General features: G+C 48.4%; 2 protein-coding genes and 1 long non-coding RNA gene across 3 annotated transcripts; 1 reads left to right on the top strand and 2 right to left on the bottom strand.

The window, feature by feature from the left end:
- Positions 1-15,061: 15,061 nt before the first annotated feature.
- On the bottom strand, positions 15,062-16,840 carry LOC100727228 (metallothionein-1D). Its single transcript, XM_003472082.5, has 3 exons — positions 16,649-16,840; positions 16,048-16,113; positions 15,062-15,285 (listed from the first exon to the last, which is right to left on the bottom strand). Exons 1-3 carry the CDS (start codon positions 16,674-16,676, stop codon positions 15,191-15,193), a joined length of 189 nt encoding a protein of 62 aa, XP_003472130.1. The 5' UTR covers positions 16,677-16,840; the 3' UTR covers positions 15,062-15,190.
- Positions 16,841-16,890: 50 nt separating this feature from the next.
- On the top strand, positions 16,891-19,045 carry LOC134475745 (uncharacterized). The gene is made up of 2 exons (XR_010046974.1): positions 16,891-17,073; positions 18,682-19,045. It is a non-coding gene; the product is annotated as an uncharacterized LOC134475745 (long non-coding RNA).
- A 1,276-nt stretch (positions 19,046-20,321) lies between these two features.
- Positions 20,322-21,646, bottom strand: LOC106024976 (metallothionein-2-like). The gene is made up of 3 exons (XM_005004688.4): positions 21,377-21,646; positions 20,910-20,975; positions 20,322-20,540 (listed from the first exon to the last, which is right to left on the bottom strand). Exons 1-3 carry the CDS (start codon positions 21,402-21,404, stop codon positions 20,449-20,451), a joined length of 186 nt encoding a protein of 61 aa, XP_005004745.1. The 5' UTR covers positions 21,405-21,646; the 3' UTR covers positions 20,322-20,448.
- Between the last annotated feature and the right edge of the window lie 661 nt (positions 21,647-22,307).

Here is a 22,307-nt window from a genome sequence, read left to right as displayed (position 1 = left end):
TTTCAAGAGAAGGAAAACAACAACAACAGAAAACTTAAATGACAGAAGTAAAGTGTTCCCAAGAGGGAACGCAGAAAGCAGAAACAGGCTTGGAGCCATTGCCACACTTGGGAACCGGAGGGTTTAATCCTTGCATGTAATGTAGGGGAAATGCCTGCCGGCAGGCGATTCTGAAAGGCAGTAGTGAACATGCGTGATTGGGGCAGATAATTTTTGTTTCACACTGTAGGTACTCTTTTCCTTTTTCTTTCTTTCTTATTTTTTATTTGGGGATGGAGGCCCTGGGAATTAAGTCCAGATAGCACTAAGCTATATCCACAGCCCTTTTTGTTTTGAGATAGGGGCTTACTAAATTGCCCAGACTGCCCTCAAAATGTAGATATTGCATTGTCTCCCTGATGTGAGAAACTGAGAGAGTAAATAAGGACCAAAATACACAATAGATATTGTGGGGTGAAAGAAATTATGTTTTTTTAAAAAAAGAGGAACTATGGAAGGGGAAGGGGAAAGGAAGGAAGGAAAAAGGAAAAAAATTTAAAAAGCAAACATGGAAAGAAAGTTTTGTAATAGGGAGGGGAAGAGGGATTGAAGGAAGGGAAGACATTTTAGGTTTTCTGAAGGGTAAACTCAGTTTCTGGAAGTCTGAATCTGTCTGGCAGCCAGAGTGTGGCACCATCGCATCTCCATGGCCCAGTGAGGCTCTCAGTGCCCAGTCACAACACAGCCTGGACCGCTGGTGACCACTGACAGAGATGGTGTGGTGGCACACCTTGTAATCCCAGCACTCAAAGGGCGGCTGAGGCAGGAGGATCATTGTGATTTACAAAGTGATCCAAGCCATCCTGAACTGCGTACCAAGACCCTGTCTCAAAAAAGAGAAAGAAAGGAAGGAAGGAAGGAAGGAAGGAAGGAAGGAAGGAAGAAAGAAAGAAAGAAAGAAAGAAAGAAAGAAAGAAAGAAAGAAAGAAAGAAAGTCAAGTCTCACTGCTAGGTCTCTACCCAAGGGAAAGTAAGCACAGATGTGTGGTAAGACTTGTATAGGGATTAGATTACAGCCTCAAAGGACATCATCTAAATGGCCATCAAGCCAGGTGTGGAGGTGCATGCCTGTGATCCAGCACTCTGGAGGCTGAGGCAGGAGGATTACCAGCCTGGGCTACAGAGTGAGTTCAAAGCCAGCCTGAACTACATAGTAAGGCCCTGTCTCTCTCTCTCTCTCTCTCTCTCTCTCTCTCTCTCTCTGTCACACACACACACACACACACAAATCAAACCAAACCAAACCAAACCAAGAACAAAAAAAGAAACCAAATCTTGAAACACTTGAGTTTTTAAATTTTTTATTTCTTTTATTTAAAGAAAAAAGTAGAAAAAGGGTAGAAATAATACACAATCTCAAAAAAAAAACAGTAAGAAATCACTTGTTGATAAACTACACATTGTCCTCCTAGAAATAGTTGTTCAAGTTACAAAAATAAATCATACAAAGTGAACATTCAAACAGTGAGACTGCAAACAGCTCTGTTACAAAAACTCAGTAACATGGTCATCAATCCCACACACTTAAACATATATGCAGTTATATCCTTTAGAGCACTCTCTTCTCCCTTCCTCCTTACAATAGCAACTACACATTTAGGGTTATGTTACTCCTACAGTTATTACTTTTTACACTAGAGACACTATGTGATGTTTATAAATATGATTCTTATTTATTTCACTAATGAGGATAACTTTAAGTTGTCTCTATTTGCCTATGAAGGCATCAAAAAGGCCTTTTTATAGCAGAGTAATATTCCATTGTATAAAAATACCACATCTTTTTCATCCAGTCTGCAGTTGATGGGCATCTTGGTTGTTTCCAAGATTTAGCTATTACAAATTGTGCTGCTATGAACATAGGTGCACATATATCACTGTGATATGACCTTTTCTGGGAAAATTTTCTGGGAAAATACCCAGAAGGGAATGCTGGATTGAATGGAACTTCCAATCCTAGTCTTCTGAGAAATCTCCATACTGATTTCCATAGTGCACCAGTCTACACTCCCACCAACAATGGAGCAGTGTTTCTTTTTCCCCTGCAGCCTCCCCAACATTTGTGATCAGGTGACTTCTTGATGGCAGCTATTCTTTCCAGAGATGAAATCTCAATGCTATTTTGTTGTTGTTGTTGTTGTTTTTTGTCTTTTTCCTTTTTATCGGTACCGGGGATCAAACTCATGACTGCCTGCTTTCAAGGCAGGCGCTTATGCCGCTGAGCTAAACCCCCAGCCCCTCTCAATGCTGTTTTAATTTGCATTTCTCGAATAACCAGTGATGGTGAACATTTCTTCATGTATTTATTTGACATTTGTATATCTTTATCTGAGAACCATGTGTACATCTCAGATGCCCATTTTGGAGAAGGTCTTTGAATTTGGCGGCCTTGATAAAACTTGAGTTTTGAGGAGCACTAAGCCAGTATTCCCTCAGGGCTCCTTGGACCCATCTCAGAAATGGCTATTCCCTTACATGTGACGTGACTTGCGCTTCTAAGAATGAGGGGATTTTGTCCTGAAAGAATCCACTTTCCCTGTGCATTGAACCTGACTTTTCTGAGGCTGCTTCCTGCCCGGCGCAGCTGTCCGTCCTGACCGCCAACAGCAGCCCAGGCCCTCACCTGCCCTGTCCTCGACGGCTTTTTCCAAAGGCTCCTCCATCTGCCAAGGCTTGGGCTTATCTCCCCTCCACCTCCCCTTTGTCTCCTGCTGCCTTTCCGCTCACTGACTGCGTGTGCGTTTCTTTTTGAAATTCTATTTAGGCCATCGTGTGGAGCGATCTTTCATCTCGTTCCATATCTAGCTGCAGCCTGGGTGTTTGTGGATTTTGCAACAAGATATGAAAAGAGAAGAGATTCATTTCCTGCCTCCTGCCCCAAATCTCCCCGTTTAATCCAAAGCTCCTGGTGATTTGCCTTCACCTCACAGAGGCAGCTACGAAGCTACCCCAGCATGTGGGTGTCAGAAAGGATCTCACCGGCAGGATGTGGGTGAGCAGACTTTTCAGAGCCCAGCGCAGGCTGTCACATCGCTCTGCTGCTGGGCGGCCTGTGGTTACCACCTGGCCCTGTGACTGTCTCTTCCTACCATGCCTAGCAGGTTACGGCCCAAAGCTGGGACATCCAGTGACTGACAGATGGGACAGAAGCCCACCCCCTCCCGTTGCAGAGGGACAGTCCCATGGCGTGCATGTGAGCCCCGAGCATCCAAGTGGATCAGGCCGTGGCTAGGGAGAGCTCCTTTTCCCTTCCACATTCTGCTTCCTTCCCTCCTTCCTTCTCTCTGCTTCTCACTCTCCTCAATAGGTTGCTAACACACGTCCTGGGCTCTGCATCTGAGATGCTAGAGGCAAGATGACTCCCCACAACACAGAGGTGGAAGGGGGTGCAGAAGAGGGGCAGCCACACCGGGCTAAGCGCGGAGTCGGAGTCGGGCGAAACCTCCTGTCTTTTCCTGTCTACTTAAATCCTATTTCTGAAGAATGAAATTAATGACCTTAACCTTCCAGCGATGAGGAACAGCTTCCCACGGCACATGCGCATAGCGTGCGCTGCGCTGTCACTAACAGAGCTGCAGAAGCGCGGCAGAATGCTGATGACTGCTAGCTCTGGGTATGTGGGAGTCGTTGTACTGGTCTCTCTACTTCTGTATGTTTGAGATTTTGCATAATAAAATGTTTATTAAAAGATAAAGTGGTGGATCATGGTGACATGTGCCTGCAGCCCTAGAAACCCTAGAGACCGAGGCTGGAGAATCATTTGAGGCAGGAGTTGAAGGCCACATGACCCCCCCTTTCCCTGAAGGAAAAAAAAAGAAGAAGAAAATGCAGTAGAACGTTTATTGATTTTTAGAAATTACACTATTAAGTGAAAAAGTTGGCTAAGACGGTGAATCCAAGCACTTAAAGTAATAAATAAGTCTATAAGTGGATTTTTGAATATTAAGAAATTAAAATGTATATTCCCATTGCCCCAGCAATTTCAGCTCCCTAGAGAAATCTGTGTAAGGAAAGGCAGTGAGCAGAAAGCATGTCTGTTAGTAGGCAAAAAGCTCTTAAAATTGTGTTATATTCTTTCTTTGAGCTAGTAGGCAGCACATAAAAAGGGAATTACTGGCTAACACGTAGGGTCAGAAACTTTTCTAAGTCCTTAGATGTGTTAGCGTAATTCTTACCGTATGGAGTAGGTGTACTCTGAGCTGCTCTAGAGATGCTAATAAGCATAAGAACAGAGATGCCAAGGAACTTGCCTGAGAGGACACCAGGGGGATCTCCTCATCTGAACTCTGGCTGCAGTCCATCTTGCTGAAGAATCTTAAATTCTTAACTATTATGCTATTTCCCCACTCAACCAGAAGAGGGCCCGTCCATACTAATGAAATGATCACACCCACCATTTATTGCCGCACTCTCCAAGACAGCATTGCTTGGGATGGTTGCCATATATGATCCCTTTTGGCCCCACTGCGACTCTCTGAGAAGGAAAGCCCTCATCTATAAAGAAGACAAGTGAACCACAGCAAGGTTAAGTAATCTGCCTACAGCGCATAGCCAGGAAATGGTAGAGACAGGGTGCGGATTTCTGTAATGAACCCCAGAACTGCACTTTCGGCCTCTGGCTCTAAGTCAATATATCACACAAATTGCACAGTCATATAAGCAATAAGCCTTGAACATTTTAAAATTTATGAAGCAATATATTTTGTGTAGGTGCATATGTAAGCAAACACCAAAATCATTCACATATGAGAAGGAAAAATGCAAATACAAAGCTGAATTTACAATATAATTCTAACTAATAAAAAGGAAAGTTTTAGGGCTGGGGATTTAGCTCAGTGGCACAAGTGCCTGCCTGGTAAGCGTGAGGTCGTGAGTTCGATCCCTTATACAGAAAGAAAAGTTTTAGCCAGATGTGGCAGCATACATCTGTAATCCCAGAACTCCAAGAGGCTGAGCCAAGAAGACTACAAATTTGAGCAATTTAGAGAGTTGTTGCAAAAATTTTAGAGAGCTGGGAGCTAGGTGTGGCGGTGCAGAGCTATAATCTTAGCATCCTGGAGGATAAAGCAGAAGGACCACCACAAATTAGAGGCCAGTCTGGGCTACCTCGTGAGTTCAAAGCCAGTCTGAGCTCCCTAGTGAGCAAAAAATCCAAAACAAAAGAAAAGCAATGGGGAGGTGGCTTAGTACAAAAAGCCTAGATTCAATCCCCAGTATGTTAAAAACAAAAACAAAAACAAAATAGTTTTCTACCTGTCTTTAGACATAAAGAATAGTCAGGGGTGAAAAGTGTTTACCCTAACGAATTGGTCAACTGGGAAGCAAGGTCTGGGAAAGAGAAAAAAGGGACCTGTAGTGAAGATGGCGGCCAGCAGGAGTTGAGATTTATCTAGAACATGTTAGTTTTTTCCAAGAGAAAGAACATAGTTGTGTATGGTGTATAATGTAAAATTAACAATGCCAAAAACACACACTGTGAATATATACTACATTGTGACAGCAAGGCTTATCGCTGGGTGGTGAGACTTTCTTAGTTCTTTTCTTTAATGTATGATTTTTGTACCGTGAGCATTTATGATTTCAGCAATCAAGGCTGGGGGAGGAACGAAGGGAAGGACAAGAAAGAAGCTAAAATATCCTGATTGTCTCCAGAGCTGCCTTCCCCATCCCAGTTGCATCCAGTTCCTTCTCCCAGGGCGCCCCAATCACTGACTGAGACACAACCCAGCACAGGCGCAGACTCATAGCTGCAGGGATGGAGTGGAGGCTCCTTGTCCCCCACCACCCACCCATCTTTGGCCAGGAGTTTCTGGGTCGCCCTCACTAGCCTCAGCACTGGGCAGCAGCGATCAATGGAATTTCTAATGCCACAAGTCCTTCAAAAGGAAAAGGGTGGTCCTTCGCATGGACTTTTCCCTTCCTGCTTGGCATTCTGGGAGAGTCCCAGCGCCTCTGGAACTCCTCTCACCACTCCAGAGGGCACCCAAGGATACAATGCAACACATATTTCTTTTTCACTTATTCTTTCTTTAAAATTATTTTTCCAGTATTGGAAACTGAACCCAGAGCTTCACACTTAAGCTACATCCCCAGCACTTTTATTTTTCCTTGGAGACAAGTTTTTTCTAAGTCACTAAATTACTTGGGTTGGGCTGCAATTTGCAATCCTGCCTCAGCCTCCTAGAGTGCTGGGATTATAGGCCTGGTCTCACTTATTCTTTTTCATTGAGCACTTACTGATGCCAGGCACTGCTTTTGACCTTTTTTTTTTTTTTTAAGCCTTAAATATAAAGCATCTTTAATAAAGACAGTGGCTTTTAAATTATTTTCTTTAAATATTATTATTAATTTTTATCATAGAATGAGATCTTTAATTTGTAAGTTTGTGCTGTCTAACTTAATTTCTTAGGTCTATCCCCTGTCACTTAATATCTACAGTAAAGAAAGCATTTTCCCATTTAAAAAAAGCTGGGCATGGTGATGCACGTCTCTAATCCCAGCTACTCAGGAGGCTGAGGCAAGAGGATAGAACGTTTCAGGTCAGCCTGGACAACTTAAAAAAACATTGTCTCAAAATAAAATTTAAAATAGGCTAGGGGTTGGAGAAGTAGCTACAGCACTTGCCTACTATGCATGAGGCCCTAGGTTCTATCCCTGGTAACCCCCAAATTAATTAATTAATCAAATCTTTGCCCTGATGGAGTATGCATACTGTCAGAGGGAGACAGACAAAACATCAAATAGAAATATAGAAGGTGCCAGGTATGGTGGCTCATGCTGTAATTCCAGCACTCTGGGAGGCTGAGACAGGAGAATCACAAATTTGAGTCCAGCCAGGACATAGTACATAGTGAGACCCTACTTTGCCTGTTCCCAAAAAGAAAGTTAGACGAGATGGAGAAAAGTATAGCTTGGAAGAGCCATGGACCTCCAAAGATGAGGGAGTTGAAAGGAGTCAGTCTAACAAACATCCCAGGCCCCAGAAGCAGGAGGAGCAAAGGCCCTGAGGCAGGACATTCTTGGTAACATTGAGGGACAGGGAAAGCAAAGCAAATATGCTTGGTGGGAGGACTCATGCAGGGCCTTGAGGGCCAAAAAAACCCTCAGCTTCTATTACGAGAGAAATAGCAAACAGTTGAACAGTTTGGGACTGAGGCGAGATGCGGGGCACTGAGAGGAGTCTGCTGCTGCGTAGAGAAAATAGACCAATATTCTGGCTGCACTGCCCTGAATTAACTCCAGGTTTCTTGAAACTTTGTTATTACCATAAATATTACTTATTTTAATAGAAGCTGCAGTGCCACTAATTGGGCCCCTAGGGACGGGGAGGTGGCCCAAGTCTGGAAACAGTCTCAGGAAAACTCATCAGCCTCGGCGTGGACCAGTGCACCGTCACCATGGCAACAGCTTGGCCAGGCCAGGACGGGGCTTCCCAGACAGGGCTCCCTCAGCCTGCCGGAGGAGCCTCCCCGAGGCTTATTGTATCCCTGTGTCTGGTTCTTACAATCAGGGGCAGACTGGGAAAAGACTGCTTTCCTAGGAGATGCCCCAATGTATGGGCATCCTGAATGTGTCTAATTGTCTCCAAGTATCCCATGAAATTCTCACAAATGTCTTCATAAGACAAGCTCAAATGCACTTAATCGTAGATTAGAAATGCGTTCCAAATAGGAAAGGTGACAAAGGCGTGGGTGGAGATGTCTTAAAAATTTAAAGTAATATAGGAAAATTGGCCCTAGAAAACTGGCACTCCTAATGTCAGCTCATAACTCCAAACTGTTGGAGCCTGTTTACCCCTCATGACCTTAGCTGTGAGCCCCGAAATGCTTTCCAGCAATGTAAGAAAGCAAGTGTCAACCTCTTGAGGTACCAAGTATTGACTTTGGAACTGAGATTTCCTCAGCTTGCAATAAAGAAAACTGACCACCAGATGGCAGCAAATGTGCAGTAAGCGAAGTCGACGGCAGATTTGAACAGAAGAGGTGGGATCTGTGGTGTGGCAGGCTCCATTTGACTGCTTTAAAAGTAAGATATTTTGCCTATATATAGACTCAACTTGATGAAATTCAAGCAGATATAAAGAATGACTATAATCCAATAAAAATGCAAGCATCCCACTGAAAAAGATCTTAATATGTATTCAAAAGGTATGTGCTTTCCCAAATTGATTTGTAGATTCAGTGCATGATCAGAGCCAGCAAGATTTTTAACGGGATTTTAATGACATGATTCTAAAATTTATACAACCAAGAACTACTGAAGCACTGCATTCAGAGAAATAAAGAGAAGAAAAGAGAAAAATAACCCACAATGAAAGAAGTGTGTCAAAAGGGCAGAGGAGCCAACTATAAGAACTTCTGAAGCCACAGTGTGCACCAACACACCTGGCCAGATACAAATAATTGAACAAATGAAGAAGAAAAAGTCACCCGAGTAGAAGAATTCCGAACAATTTATGTAAATATGTGCCCTCAAAGAGCAAAACTGCTCACTCCGTTTTTTCTTTCTTCAGTCCTGGGGATGGAATCCAGGGCTACCTCTGAGCTGCATTGCCAGCCCCCCCCCCTTTTAATTTAAGTTGCCCAGGGCTCAGACTTGCAATTCTCCTGCCTCAGCCTTTACAGGTGTTGGAATTACAGGTATGCACCACTGTGCCTGATCCAACTTCACTCCTTAAAGTTGGGCTGCACGTGGTGCCTTTCTTCCAAAAAGTCCAACATGACAAAGGGGCAAAAAAGAGTAGCTTCCCAGCGGAGACTCCTAACAAATACCGCCTGGACCCGTGATCAGTAAGGGGGGTAGGCCGGGGGGAGCATTAGACCCTTGATACCATGAGATGAGGAAGAGTCAGTGGTTTTCTTCCCCCAAACCCATAATTTCATAATGGGGAAAACATCAGGCAGCTCCAGTAGCTGGGTGTCCTACAATACACCTGACTAGTATTCTCCAAACTGTCAAGGTTACCAGCACCAGGGAAGTCTAAGGAGGAGGCGCACGGCAGACAGGATGACTAGATGTGGTGTGGCACCGTGGCTGGAATCCTGAAACAGAAAAAGGGCTTAACGTGAGAAGAGGCGATCTGCAGGAGGCATGGGCTTCAGAGAAGGAATCTACAAGGTCATAGGCGTTTCTCAGAGAAAGGAAACAATATGGCAACAGACGTGGGGCGCGTTCCACATCACTGACAATGGAGAAAATGAAAATGAAAGTCTCAGTGAGACCCTCTGCACCCATTTGACTGATGGAAATTTCACACATCTATGACCTGAGAATCATACAATCTGGGGACTGAACTCAAAACCTTTCCACTGAGCTTCTTCTCAGCTCTTTGGTTTTTATATTTTTTATTTTGAGACAGTGTCTTGCTAAATCACTAAGTTGCTCAGGCTGGGCTTGAACTTTTTTTTTTGGTACCAAGAATCAAACTCAGGACCTTGTGCTTGCCAGGCAGGTGCTTATGCTGCTGAGCTATAATCTCTGGCCCTGGACTTGAACTTTTGATCCTCCTGATGCAGCTTCCTAGAGCGCTGGGATCACAGATGTCATCTGGCCTCACCTGGTTGGAGGAAACTTAAAAATGTTGATGTAGGGAGAGAAATGTGGATCCACAGATTCTTTGTTGGCCCAAGTGCCATTGTGAGGACTCTGTCTTTTCCATAGAGCTAGACGGAGACCCGTGGAGGCTTGTGAGCGGATCATCTGCCTGGCTCTGGGCTGAGAATAGGCTGCCTGGCGGAGGACAGGCACAGGGAGCCAAGGAGAGCAGCCCTGGCCGCAGTGGGGTTGGCAGGAAGTGATGGGAATCAGTTTGACACCGCCCCACCCTCTTTTAAGCTGGGTTGAGCTGATTTGTGTTTTGGATCCCCTCACCTCATACGGCACACTGAGGTCCCCAGAGGCCAAGGCTGGTCTCCTCTGTCATTACTGGTCAGTCCCTATCACAGGCCCTGCGGAGAGCAAGGAACCAGGACGAAGAAGCAAACAATCCCATCACACTTTCCATCGTCCCTGAGCCCTGTGTGGCTCTGTATTATCTGGGAAGTGATCACACACGGCCCTCCCATTTCCAGGTCTCTCCTCATTCTGTCACCTCCTCCAGGAGAAGCAAAGCTCCCACCCGGGAGCGTGTGGTAAGGGGAGTCAGGGATGCCACCACGCCTCGAGGAGAACTTGCCTTGGGGCGTTTGCATGGTTTTTTTCAACTGTACCTGGTAAACCATTTCCAACTGGTAGAAACTCTGAATTGCTGCCAGAAAAGTAAGTTTTCCCAGGCCTGAGAGTGACAAGCACAAAGGCAGAAAAGGGCCTGAGAGAGCCTCACCCATGGGTGTGCCCCACAGGCCCAGGCAGGAAGGAGTGTGTCCAGGATGGGAGGTAATATCTTCTGCCCTGCATCTTACGTCCTGGTGTTCCTGGTAGGGACAATCTTGGCCACAGTGGGGGTGCTGTGATGCCGTGGAGAAATCCCCTCACCTCACCACATCTTCCCTGCCAAAGGATTGTCTTACCAGACTCTAGTTTCAAGCAATAAGATTAAGTTAAAGGTCTTTTGCTGGAAGGGTAAATGGCGGGTAGCTGCAGGACCATTCTTGGAAAGAGGGCCAGAACCGAGGCACTAGCTTCAGGATGGGGTGTGGAATCCACAGGCCTGGTCTTGGGGCCCAGGGGGTCTGTTTGGTTCATGTACCTATGGGTGTCCTTTGAGACTTATTCTAGCCCCTATCTCAGAGTTCCCATGGTGAACACTGGCCGAGAAGAGTGAGGTCCTCCAGTTTCCAGACCCTGGTTCTCCCCTCCCACCAAGGCTGTGTACAGTGGGGCAGAGTGAATTCCCTGAAAGGAGACAGGGAGGTGGATTCCCGACAGTCAGACTTTATAAATGCCCCTCTGACACTGAATCCACCTGCAAAGTCTTTCCTCTGGATGAAGCCTCGCCCTCTGTCTCTGTTGCCCACTTAGGCTGGCAAACTCTCCCTGGCTGGGTAACCCAAGATCCCTGACCTAGTGGTGTGGATTCTAGCTGTGGCCTTGCTCAGGTATGGGGTGGCCACCCCACCCCCAGGAATGACAGTAATACACAGGGCCAGCCAGGGTAAATGGAGACAGGCCCTGATTCTACCCTACAGCTTTGCCAGGCCACCTCAGGAGTCCTGTGGAGGGGTCCCTGTGGTCCTTCATATCACCAAGCCTCGGTGACAGCTGTTCTCTGGCCTCCCACTATGAGGACTATAGAGCCACCGAGTCTGTCTCAACAGAGAGGCTGATGGTCTCTGAAAAGGCAAAAATGCAGCTTGCCTTTATCATAAGCCCAGTGCCTCTCCCTGCTGATAGGTGATTGGGGGCTGCAGGTAGAGAGAGCCACTGTGTGGGGTCAAGAGAGCCAGGGAACAGGGGCCACAGTGAGGGGAACCTGGCGGGAAGCAACTGTATAGATTTCATGGATTTCTCCAGGTCCAAAGATGGATGGTTTTCTGCCAGCCAGGGATTTCCACAAGGATCACTAGAGAGGGTGGCTCAGCGGATAGCGTGATGCCATAGGTGGAACCAGGTGAGTGTCCCCTGGGGACACAGTGTTAGTCAATCTCCTCCCCCCAATTCTCCATGGGACTCTCTGTTGGACCACAGCTGCAGGCAGGCATCTGAGGGGGAAAGTTTGCTTGCCCTGCCCTCCTTCCCCACCCCTCAGTGACACAGGGCTCCCACCATCATCCCTGATCCTCCCTCCCTCCAACCCAGTGGACCGAGACCAGTCTTGGACTAGTTCCAGTCTGGCAGAGGATAAGGAAGAGACACATGGGCTGTGTTGTCTGGACCTAGCCTGTATTCAGAGGTGCCTCGGCATTTTTCTGAGCCTCTCCTGACTCCTTTCCAATATCCAATATCCACAGAAAGGCAGGCACAGAGCTAAGTCTGTCCATCCTCGTGGCAACCATGCACCTCAGAAGAGAGAATCTGTACTTGGGAGGCTGAGGCAGGAGAATCTATGCAAATTCGAGATTACCCTGGGCTACAAAGTGAGCTCAAGGCCAGCTTGAACTGCATAGCAAGACTCTGTCTCAAAAAAGAAAGAGAGAGAGAGAGACAGGCACACACACAGAGAGAGAGAGAGAGAGAGACAGAGAGAGAGAGCATCTGCTTGGTTCAGTTTGCCTTTGTCCAGTATTAATCACCCACTATGGGTAGGGCGCCATGCCAGCCTCTTTGAGAGTTAGCCTCCTGCTTCTCCAGCCACCTACAGATGCTTCATCTACTGTTGTGAATGAACGTGTGAGTGAGTGAGTGAGTGAGCAGGGTTTTCTCCTGGCCTCCTGGTCAGGAGTGAAGAATCACACCTCTGCCTTAGCATGTTTCACGCTCAGCTATCCCAGAGTCCCAGAGTCTGTGTGAAAAGTTCCTCCTCCTGAAGGTGGAAATGTTCACTCTCTGCAGCTCTGTGCACCAGCTCAGCAGCAGAGTAACCTTAGTTGGGTTTTCCCACGTAGTTTTCTAGTAAACCATAAATAAAGCCATTAGAATCTTAAGAGAAGTTTTACAGTGAGTCTCTGGCTCCCATGAGGTGCCTGACTTTTTAATATGATTTTAAGACACACCAGATACAATCCAGCCAGGATGAAGTCACTTTTGTTCTAAACCATAATTGCACCCCTTTGTACCCCAACTGGTCTTGCCGTTGTCCGCTTTCATTGGGAAGTCTCCCCGTAATTTTCACTCTGTGCAGTCCTGTATTTGTCTGCCTCTTTCTTTGATCTCATGGCATTAGAACTGAGTTGTTCTGGCATAAAAAGAGACTTGAATAAAATCTCCAGAAAAAGCAAGATTGAGTCCTATTTCTGTTATTTTCCCTCTGTGTGCCTGGTGCAGTGATTCACAGCCAGAAGAAGACCCAGTGAGTGCCCGCTGGATTGAGCAGAGAGCACTTAGGAGTCACCTGCTATTTGTCAGACACCATGCTTGGTCAAGAAGGAGCAGCACTTACTGAGCCCTTGATATGTGTCAGGAACTGTGTTGGGAGCCGCAGCCCCGAGCCCGGTCGCCTCACTTGGCGGACGTGAGGCCTGTAGTAAAGAGTGAGGCCTGAGGTAGATTACCCCTCCCATCGAATATGTTAGTTTCCTGCTTACCGCGTAAACAACCCGCTCAACAATATAGTCTGCCTGGCAACTGATGATGTTAGCCAATCAGCTTGCCTTGCTTACTTTAACATGATTGGACACTGTACCCGTATATATACCGGTGCCACCCCTGGGCGGAAGAAGAAGCCAGGTAGAAGCCCGGAAGTAGAAGCCCAAAAGGAGCCGCGGAGAGCGGACCGGTAGAGGCTTTGGGGCAGACTGAAGCACAAAAGGAGCCGCGGGGAGCGGACCAGAGGAGGCTTCAGCTGGGAGAACCCAGGGCAGGCTGTACGGAGAAGGAAAATAAAAAGAAAAGGTTGTCCACTACCAGACTTTGTCGTGTGTCCTTCCTGCCGGCCGGGAGCGGACATCGACAGAACTGAACACAGTCACCCCATCTGACAGGCATGATTACTGTCCCCCAGATGAGATGTGAGAGGCACAGACAGGCACATAATGTGCCTCAGTGGTAGATGGGTCCTCACCAGGCAACATGGCTGTGGCGCTGATGCTCTGACCTGTTTTATCAGGCTGATCCTCACTGCTAAGCTTGGCACTGAAACTTCTGGGATTCAAATGACAGCCAATTTAGAAATTATTCTAAATTAATCTGCCCAACAGACATCCACAATGGCCACGTCCCACCCATCTCTGAGGGAGGCAGGACAAGGGAAGGGCTGAGGATGGAGGGAAGATGCCACTTCACACAGGATTTGGAAAATAAAAGGCTGAAAGTTGAATGATTGTGTTGTCAGCCTTGGGAAAGACACCATGTACCCATCTCCTGAGAAACTTGGCAGCTGTAATTCTCCAAAATAGTTATGAAAAAACAAAGCTGCGTACATTTTGGACTTTGGCACCAGGGCTTCCAAACCATGAAATAAACATGTCACAGCCCTGCCCATACCCTATGAAGTCCATGCAGGACACCAGCCCACGCACACTGGGATGTCATGGAGCATCCTAAGGAAGCTGGGCCCTACTCTGTGAGCCTGTTTTGGCCTCTGCAAGGACACTTGTCCCCTGCATGGGCAAGCCTGCCCACTTCCCTCCACAGCCAAACAGGAGCTGGGGAACCTCCACAGGACACTTCCAGGTTCCCTCAGCCACTGGGACAGACTGCCACAGTTGGAGAGTTGTTCCAAATACCATTGAAATACGAGTATTTCCCACACTTGAGACCAGAGAAAATGACAGCGGTCATTTGATTTCTCTAAGTGATTCTACAGAACTGTTTCAATAGGTTGCAACCTCATATATTTGTTAAAAGTATGGCTTCCCCGGGGCGGATCTGAGATATAATAAAGCAGAAGGGGGGCAGGAATGTGCCTTGCACAGTGAACCAGCTATACCATCGGGATGGTGGTTCAGATGAGTGAGGCACATGGTCTCTCCCTTCCTCTCTGAAAGGAGCATGTGCCAGTCCCCTGAACACGACCAAATTGGCCTTGTTTCCTGAGCACACCAGCTCTTCCCCATTTCCGCAAGCTGAGCTCTAGCAGGAATGCAGTTCCTGGGGGTCCCTGCAAATCGCTCTTCATCAAGACTCTCTGTGTGTGTCTCAGACCTGGCTACTGTTTAGAGGACTTCTATTCCATGATTAGGCCTCTTCAGTAGCCCCCAGGCTATGTTTCTTTCATTACTAAGAACCCCGCACCCAACTGTGTAGGCAGTAAGTGTACCACAAATGAGTACTGCATGCAGATTGTGACATGAAACTGGTAGTGACCACCAGTTCACTATTTCTATAGAGTGACAGAGGAAATTCCTGGCACAGTTCACAGAGAGCCAAGGCCAGGAACAACTGCAGGACACCTTGCATCTGGACTCCACTCCTGTTGTCCTCCCTCATCCCAGATCCTCCATAACCAAGTCCCAGATTCCCACACACCAAGAGACACCTGGAGGCAAACAGTCTGGATGTATTTATTTCCATTCACGTATTTCATAGAAAAAGATGTAATAAATGGGTCAGGGTATATGAAAAAATGCAGGTTTTTACAGCCATTCTATGTACATGTGGAGCAGGGTCTCTGGAATCAGGCACAGCAGCTGCACTTGTCCAATGATGCCCCTTTGCAGACGCAGCCCTGGGCACACTTGGCACAGCCCACAGGGCAGCAGGAGCAGCAGCCTGGCAAGGAAGAAAGGAGACAGTTCAAACAGGCTCACCCCAACAGCAGGCTTGGTTGCCCTGTCTCTAACCTCAGAGCAACCTCAGTTCAGGAGCAGCTTCTGTCAGGAGAAGCTGGTGGATCTTCGGAGCGATTGACACTTCCTATGAAGGCTGCTCAGCTCCCCCTGAGCCCAGGACAGGGCAGCAGGGCTGGAGAAGCCAGCCCACCCCCAATTCCACCAAGGGAGAAAATCCAAGTTGAGGTGGGACAAACTAACAGAGCAGGTGTGGTGGGAACCAGGGAAGCTCTGGCGGTGCTTTGAAAGGAAAAGGTTGACCTAGCAAGTTAGAAACCACACATAGTCACCAAATCATGTGCATTAAGTGCTTCAGGACTCAAGTGTACTGAGAAGCAGGAGACCCAACTAGACCTGGAAGATTGCAAATTTGAACCTAGCCCAGGCAATTAAACAAGGCCCTGTTCTCAGAGTTAAACATTTTCAAAAAGCCAGGCAGTAAAGCTCAATGCAAAGGCCCTAGGTTCCATCTCCAGTCCCGGAGGATGTGGGACAGCAGGCCGAGGTTCAAGCTCAGGCTTGGACTCTGGTGGAAGTTGGCCTCTCTGAGCATCTATAATGAGAGAGCTTCCTCACCTCTGTGGGTCTCTGAACTTCAATCCTGAAGGAAGGGATGGGGATTGGGACACTGGCCTGCTCCTCCCTGCTGTCCCTGTGGCTCCACCTCTGCCCAGCCCCACATTCCCAGGAAAGCCACACTTACTCTTCTTGCAGGAGGTGCATTTGCACTGTTTGCACGTGCAGGAGCTGGCACAGCTGCAGGAGCCACCTGTGAAAAGAAAGGCAGTGATCAAGGGGTAAGATGCAAGGGACACAGTGGTGACTTGTTAACTATCCACAGCCCCTCCTGCGAGCCACTCGACTGGAAAGTTCCTTCCTCGCTTGGAAGGAGGGAAGGCGTACATCTGTCCTCTCATCTCAAAAGGTCAAATTCCTCCTTGTCTTGACCCACTCAGGATGGTAAGAAACTCCAGACTCAGCCCAGGATGACTGGGACTGAAGACCAGGGCGGTATGTCCTAAATTCCAAAGAGACAATTCCTTCCACCCACCCTGACTTCTTTGAGGTCTGCCCTGGGGCCCAGCCAGCAGCCTTCTGGCCAGCTGTGCCACACCAGGCAGGCCAGCACTGAGCCCAAACTTTGACACAGAGCACCGGGGAGACAAATGCAGCCAGAAAGAAAACACCGGACAAAGTGAGCTCATGTAGCTCAGGACTCAAATGCAACCTCTTCAAACCCAGGGCTCCGCTTTCCTGGCGCTGGGAATTGGTTACACAAAGGTCCAGAGCCAGGCATCTCTTACCAGTAGTGCAGGAGCAGTTGGGGTCCATACTGAGCCGAGTTGAGACCGGAGGTCGGAGGCAGCAGATGAAGCGGCAGATTATGGTCTGGAAGTCGTGTGGTGCCTTCAGCCCGCCCGCTAGTTTTATAGCCAGGGAACCGGGCCGGGCGCAAAGGTCCCGCCTCAGCCTGTGCACCCGCCCCGGGGCTCGCACTCTGAGCACGGCCCGCTGCTCAGGGCAGGGCTGAGCGCACAGTGCGCGCCGGGCGCAGAGCCCTTTGCGCGCTGCGGTTGAGCAACCGGGCGCCGCCCCTTTGGTGCCGGCCGCCGCGCGGGGGATCGTGCGCTCGCCCAGCCTCGGGGTCCCGCCGGCCCTCGCCGGTTCCCGTAAATTTGCTGGTCACTCTGATTTAGGGGAATGAAACTCCCGACCTACTGTATGTCCGGTACGAGCTCCTGTTCTCTAAAATCGAAGGGTGAATTTTAGGAACAACGGAGGTTAAGAGTGGAATATATTTATTGAGAAAAACAAAGAGGTCCGGAGTGGGTTGCCAAAGACTGTCTTTTATAGAGTAAAATCATGAGGTGAGACGGGTCCAAGGAGGGGGGAAATGGGGACTCGCAAAGTGAGCAGAGGGTGAGACGGAACTGTGGTCAGCGCATAAGATTAATTGCTCAGGTCAAGTTGATTAAATCAGGAACAAATCGGGCAGCGAGTTGCGTAGTAAGTGGCGTGCTTTGGAGCAGTGACCCTGTAGGAATTGGGATGCTGACTCCTGACTTCCTCAGGGTGACACAGAACTATTTGGACTGTGGATCCTTAGAATGTGACTGTATGTGCTTTGCTTTTTGTCTTGAGAGCTGGCCCACAGCAGGAGGTGTTTGTCTCTTCCATGGCTGCAAGGTATCTGAACTTCTGCACTGGCTTCTCTGGGGGCTCAGTCCTGTCTCACTGCCTGTATTTCTAACTCAGCTGCCTGTAACAGCTCTGAACCCTGAGCATTCCCGGAACCCAGTCCCAGCGCCCTTCTACCCCCGGCCTGGCACCATGGGTGTCATATAGCCTGGCTGGAAGCTCGAGTGCAGTGACGTGCCCACAGTCCCGCCTCACCACTATCGGTGAGCAATGAGCAGGTCGTGTGCAGAGTACCCACCATCCAAGTCACCTTTGCCTGGATGTCCCTAACTTAACCTCCTGAGTCCCGATGTTTTTGTGTACACTGTAGCAAATGCATATAGGTCTTCCCTTACCTCACCCTTCTATTCTCCCGGGCTGAATCGACCTGTGGGCACAGCCATAGGGTCATCCCTGGGGCTCCCGGAGCCTAGCCAGGCCAACCCACTTCAGGATGACAGTTGTGAAAATAGAAGATGCCCCCAAAAGGGAACGTGTCAGATGATACGCAGATCCTGCATTAAATAAAAAAGTAAGACAAACAGGCATTTCTCCACTGATACCCTCCATGCCCCACACTGAGGATTGAAACCAGGGCCTTTGTTCTAAGCTTCAGCCCCAGTCTATTTATTTATTGGTACCAGGGATCAAACTCAGGAACTTGGTCTTTCCAGGCAGGTACTTGAGCCACTGGCCCTATTTTTCATTATCATTTTGAAATGAGTCTTACTAAACCACCAAGTTGCCCTCCTTTTCTGTATCTTTCTCTCTCCCTCTTGCTCCCTTTTGCTCTCTGTTATGGATTAAGAACTAGTGGTCAGCTTAATGCCAGCTGGATTATATCAGCATGGAGCTGAGCATAGATGTTCCACTTGAGGAAAGTTGCCAGCATAAATAGAGACGTGGAGAAAGAGAAGCTACTGCCTTGAGGTGTTGAGGCATTGTGGGTTCTCCTATGAATTGCTGTTTGAGGCACTGGTTCTCCTAGAAAAACTCTGGTCCTCACATTGAGCATTGCTTCCTGGCTCCGGAGGGGAAGACGTGTACCACTTGGTCTCCAGGATGAACTCACCATGTTAGCTTCCTGGCATGTACTCGACTATACTTGTCAGAGGAGCTCGGGGTCTCTGTCACTGAGGATGGCTATGGTGCTTTTCAGGACAGCCCTTGTCTTTTTTGTGAATGTGATTTCTCGGCTCCAGCGTGGAACCCTCAACCTAACAGCACAGCTCCTTCACCCTCCTGGCATAGACTTCCTGGCTTCCACCACTGACCTTTGGGCCTTCCCAGCATGGATTTGTAAGAGAGACTGTTATGAGTCCTTGTGGACTTTAGACCTCCAATTGGACTCCTGGGAGGCATTGTCATGAGCTCTGGGTCTTCATCTGGACTCATGTGGGACATTGCTATGGGATTCAGGCCCTTGGCTAGATATCCTATGTCTTTAGTGCTGTGGATAGATTTCCTGTATTTTCTTGTGTTAACTCTGGGTGACCATTATAAAAATAATATTATAAACTCCATGTCCTGATTGTAATTGTTCTCTGCACAACTCCTGACTACAACACCGTCTCACTAATTTGACCATACTGGGCTTGCACTCATCATCCCACCTTGGCCTCTACAGTAGCTGGGATCCCAGCCCTGTGTTCCACACTCTGCTCTCCTTCAATATTTTTTTTTTATTGGTATGGGGGATTGAACTCACGACCATGCGCTTGCAAGGCAGGTGCTTATGCCGCTGAGCTGACAGCAATCCTCCTACCTCAGCCTCCTAAATGCTGGGATTACAGGAGTATGTCACACTCAGCCTAGAAATCTTTAAAAGCAAACCCAGGGTCGGTTATGGGAGACATAAAACATATATATGTATTTCATGACTACTTTCTATGTCCAGAAATGAGACTGATTTTCGTTTTCAGTTGTGGTAACAAGTATCTGTGTAAATACACAGATGGAGAGGTTTTACCATCCAGTGACACCATGTTCTGCCACTCCTGGCCAGGGCACAAGGACAGCTGTAGCAGAAATTCATTCACCTTTCCTTCTGACCTGTATGATCTTGGCTTTTTGCTTTGTTACATTCTTTGTCTCACTGATTTGTCAGTGTGTGCCTTAGGGATGTCCTTGTACAAGTCATGGCCAACAGTTCCTTTTGGGGACGTCTGGGTCAGTGCTGTTCAAGGTGTGTGGCCCACTTCAGTGCAGTTTCCAGTCTCCACTGATGATGTCCGTGACCATAGTGGCACACATCTTTAGTTTCCCTATTTCTTCATATCTTTATTGAAGTTTTTGTTGAATCTAAGAGATGCATTTCATGTATTGTTCTTTCAGTTCATTATCCACAATTAACCTTATTTCATTTACTAAACCTTAGGTCTGAGATGGATTTCATTTACTAAATCTTAGGTCTGTGCAGCTGGAGAAGCCCCAAGGATTCAAGCAATGGGAAGTGTATTTGGATCCTGTAGTCACTTTGCCCCCTAACCTCCAATGAGGTACACAAGTTAGGAAATAAGGGATTAAGGAGTTTCTGTGTCATCAACACTTCAGCTGAGGAACAAGGGACCATTTAACTGCTCCCACCCACCACCCCCAGCAGGATCTGGCATGCTGCTCTTTCCTTTTATAGAAAATGGAGCTCAGTGAGGAGACCTAACTCTACCTCAGGGGCTTGCCTGTAGACACTGTTTCTTAGAGACCGATTTAATTTCCAAACCCAGATCTCTGCACTCCCAATTCAAACCCTTATCACAGTTCTTTATTTACCCAGACACTTAAAGGAAGACAAAGTCAAAATAAAGTTACTGAATTTATTATTCACATACTATAGAAAAAGAATCTTGGCAAATGGGTCAGGGTTATGTGAAAAAACTGTGGGTTTGTAGTATCACTTCGTGTACACGTGGAAGCAGGGTCTCCCACATCAGGCACAGCAGCTGCACTTGTCCGATGGCTCTTTGCAGACACAGCCCTGGGCACACTTGGCACAGCTCACTGGGCAGCAAGAGCAGCAGCCTGAGGAAGAAAAAGGACAATGAAAAGAGCACATTTACCAAGCACCCACCCAGCAGCAGGCCTGGCACTAGACCTGCCCCGTCCCACTCCACAGGGCCCTACATTAGGGTAGCAGGGCTCTGTTGTGAGACAATAGTGTGTACTTCTAAGGCTTTTGTCCTCATAGGGAAAAAAAAAAAAAAAAAAAAAAAAGCTCACTGCCCCACCTGAGCTCAAGTCACATTTTGAGCTCAGGGCAGTACAGAAAACCCGGAGAGGGAGTGGAATGGCCCCGGGGGCAAAAGAGGGCCAGTTACACAGAGGACGGTTCTCAGATCCAGCTCTCCTTCCCTCCCACCTCAGCGCAGCCCCAGATGTCCCCATGCTCACTCTTCTTGCAGGAGGGGCATTTGCAGTTTGAGCATTTGCAGGAGCGGGTGCAGGTGCAGGAGCCATCTGTGAAGAAGACAAGGACAGGCGCTGAGCCTAGGGTGTGATGCGGAAGACACAGCAGCGGACCCCCAGCAACCTGCACTCATCCATTGCCTGCCCAGCCCTGGCAGCGTCTGTGCCACAGAAGATGGATGGAAGGGTCCCTTCTCCTCCTGCTGATGTTTTCACAGGGAGGGAAGGCGCCAGGTCCAGACCCAGTCCCGGTTAGTGGTAATGAGCAAGACAGGCTGAAGTCTCTTTCACCCTCCTTGAAATGGGACCCGCGGGCATGGAAAACGGGAAGCCCAAGAAAAAGGAAAGTAAAAGTAAGGAGTCCCCCTAAACCGCGTTGAAAACGTACCATCCTCCAAAGAGACCTCTAGCTAAGAAACGGTGATACCAAGACCCAGACAGCGCACCCTTACCAGTGGCGCAGGAGCAGTTGGGGTCCATTTCGAATCGAAGAGAGTCGAGGTTGAAACTCTGGTGCAAAGAGGCAGAAGAGCTGCTGGAAAGGCGTGATGGTGCCTCGGAACTGCCCGCTCACTTTATAGTCAGAGCACTGGCCCGGGCGCAAAGGCGCCCGGCACCCTTGCACCTTCCGCGCTGAGTCAGCGCCGCCTGCAGCCCTCGGCGGGGCTGAGCGCACCCTGCGGGCCGAGAGCACGATTCCCGCGCACGGCTCGGTGCGCACCGCCGGGTGGCCTCGGGGTGGCCTCCGCCCACGCGGGAGGGGCCGTGCTCCCGGCACCACGGTGCGTCCCTGCTGACCCTTTTCAATTTCCTCGAGCTGGCCAGTAGCCCCCGCTCCCGACCATTCCGGGAACCCAGTTCAAACTGTCACCAGTCCCTGGGCTCCAGTCCTTTACTTCAGTTTCGCCTTTCCCAGAGCTGGCGCGCAACCCAGCCAGGTGCCCATGTGTGCAGGTGCTTTCATACCTGCGCCAGCGGGATAATGGAGCAAGGGAAATGAGTGCAGAGAACTGACCACGAATGTGACCCCTTCTTCTACATCCCCCCCGCCCCGTATTGCCTGTCCCTGTCTCCACTTAGGTCCTTTGGCCACGTACTGCCTGTACACAACAGCACGGAGACAGACACAGGTTGTGCCTCCTCGCATTCTGCTCTCTGCTACGGCAGGTGCGCGGGCACCTGGGTCTGGTGGCTCAGTTGCTCAGATTCCCTAAGCCTAGCTGCCTACTCCCCACGTGCTCAGGGTGTCTCAAGGCATGGGAAAGCCTCGAAGAGGGGTTTATTTTAGGTGATTGGCAGACTCTCAGTTAAAAGAAAAGTAAGCAATGCTTATTTCTTCTATTTGTCTATCTGGATTTTAAATTTTACTTATTCTTCCAGTAT

Source organism: Cavia porcellus, unplaced genomic scaffold (assembly GCF_034190915.1).
Source record: "Cavia porcellus strain 051 isolate PalLab524CR breed Dunkin Hartley unplaced genomic scaffold, mCavPor4.1 scaffold_4, whole genome shotgun sequence".
Taxonomy (NCBI): Eukaryota; Metazoa; Chordata; class Mammalia; order Rodentia; family Caviidae; genus Cavia; species Cavia porcellus.
This window is presented reverse-complemented; position numbering and strand designations above follow the sequence as displayed.

Coding starts and splice junctions, on each gene's coding strand:
- LOC100727228 (XM_003472082.5), bottom strand. CDS start 16,676: ATGGACCCCAACTGCTCCTGCACTACTG. Junction 16,114..16,648: donor CAACTGCTCCTGCACTACTG/GTAAGAGATGCC, acceptor TTCTTTTCACAG/GTGGCTCCTGCAGCTGTGCC. Junction 15,286..16,047: donor ATGCACCTCCTGCAAGAAGA/GTAAGTGTGGCT, acceptor CTTCCTTGCCAG/GCTGCTGCTCCTGCTGCCCT.
- LOC106024976 (XM_005004688.4), bottom strand. CDS start 21,404: ATGGACCCCAACTGCTCCTGCGCCACTG. Junction 20,976..21,376: donor CAACTGCTCCTGCGCCACTG/GTAAGGGTGCGC, acceptor TCTTCTTCACAG/ATGGCTCCTGCACCTGCACC. Junction 20,541..20,909: donor ATGCCCCTCCTGCAAGAAGA/GTGAGCATGGGG, acceptor TTTCTTCCTCAG/GCTGCTGCTCTTGCTGCCCA.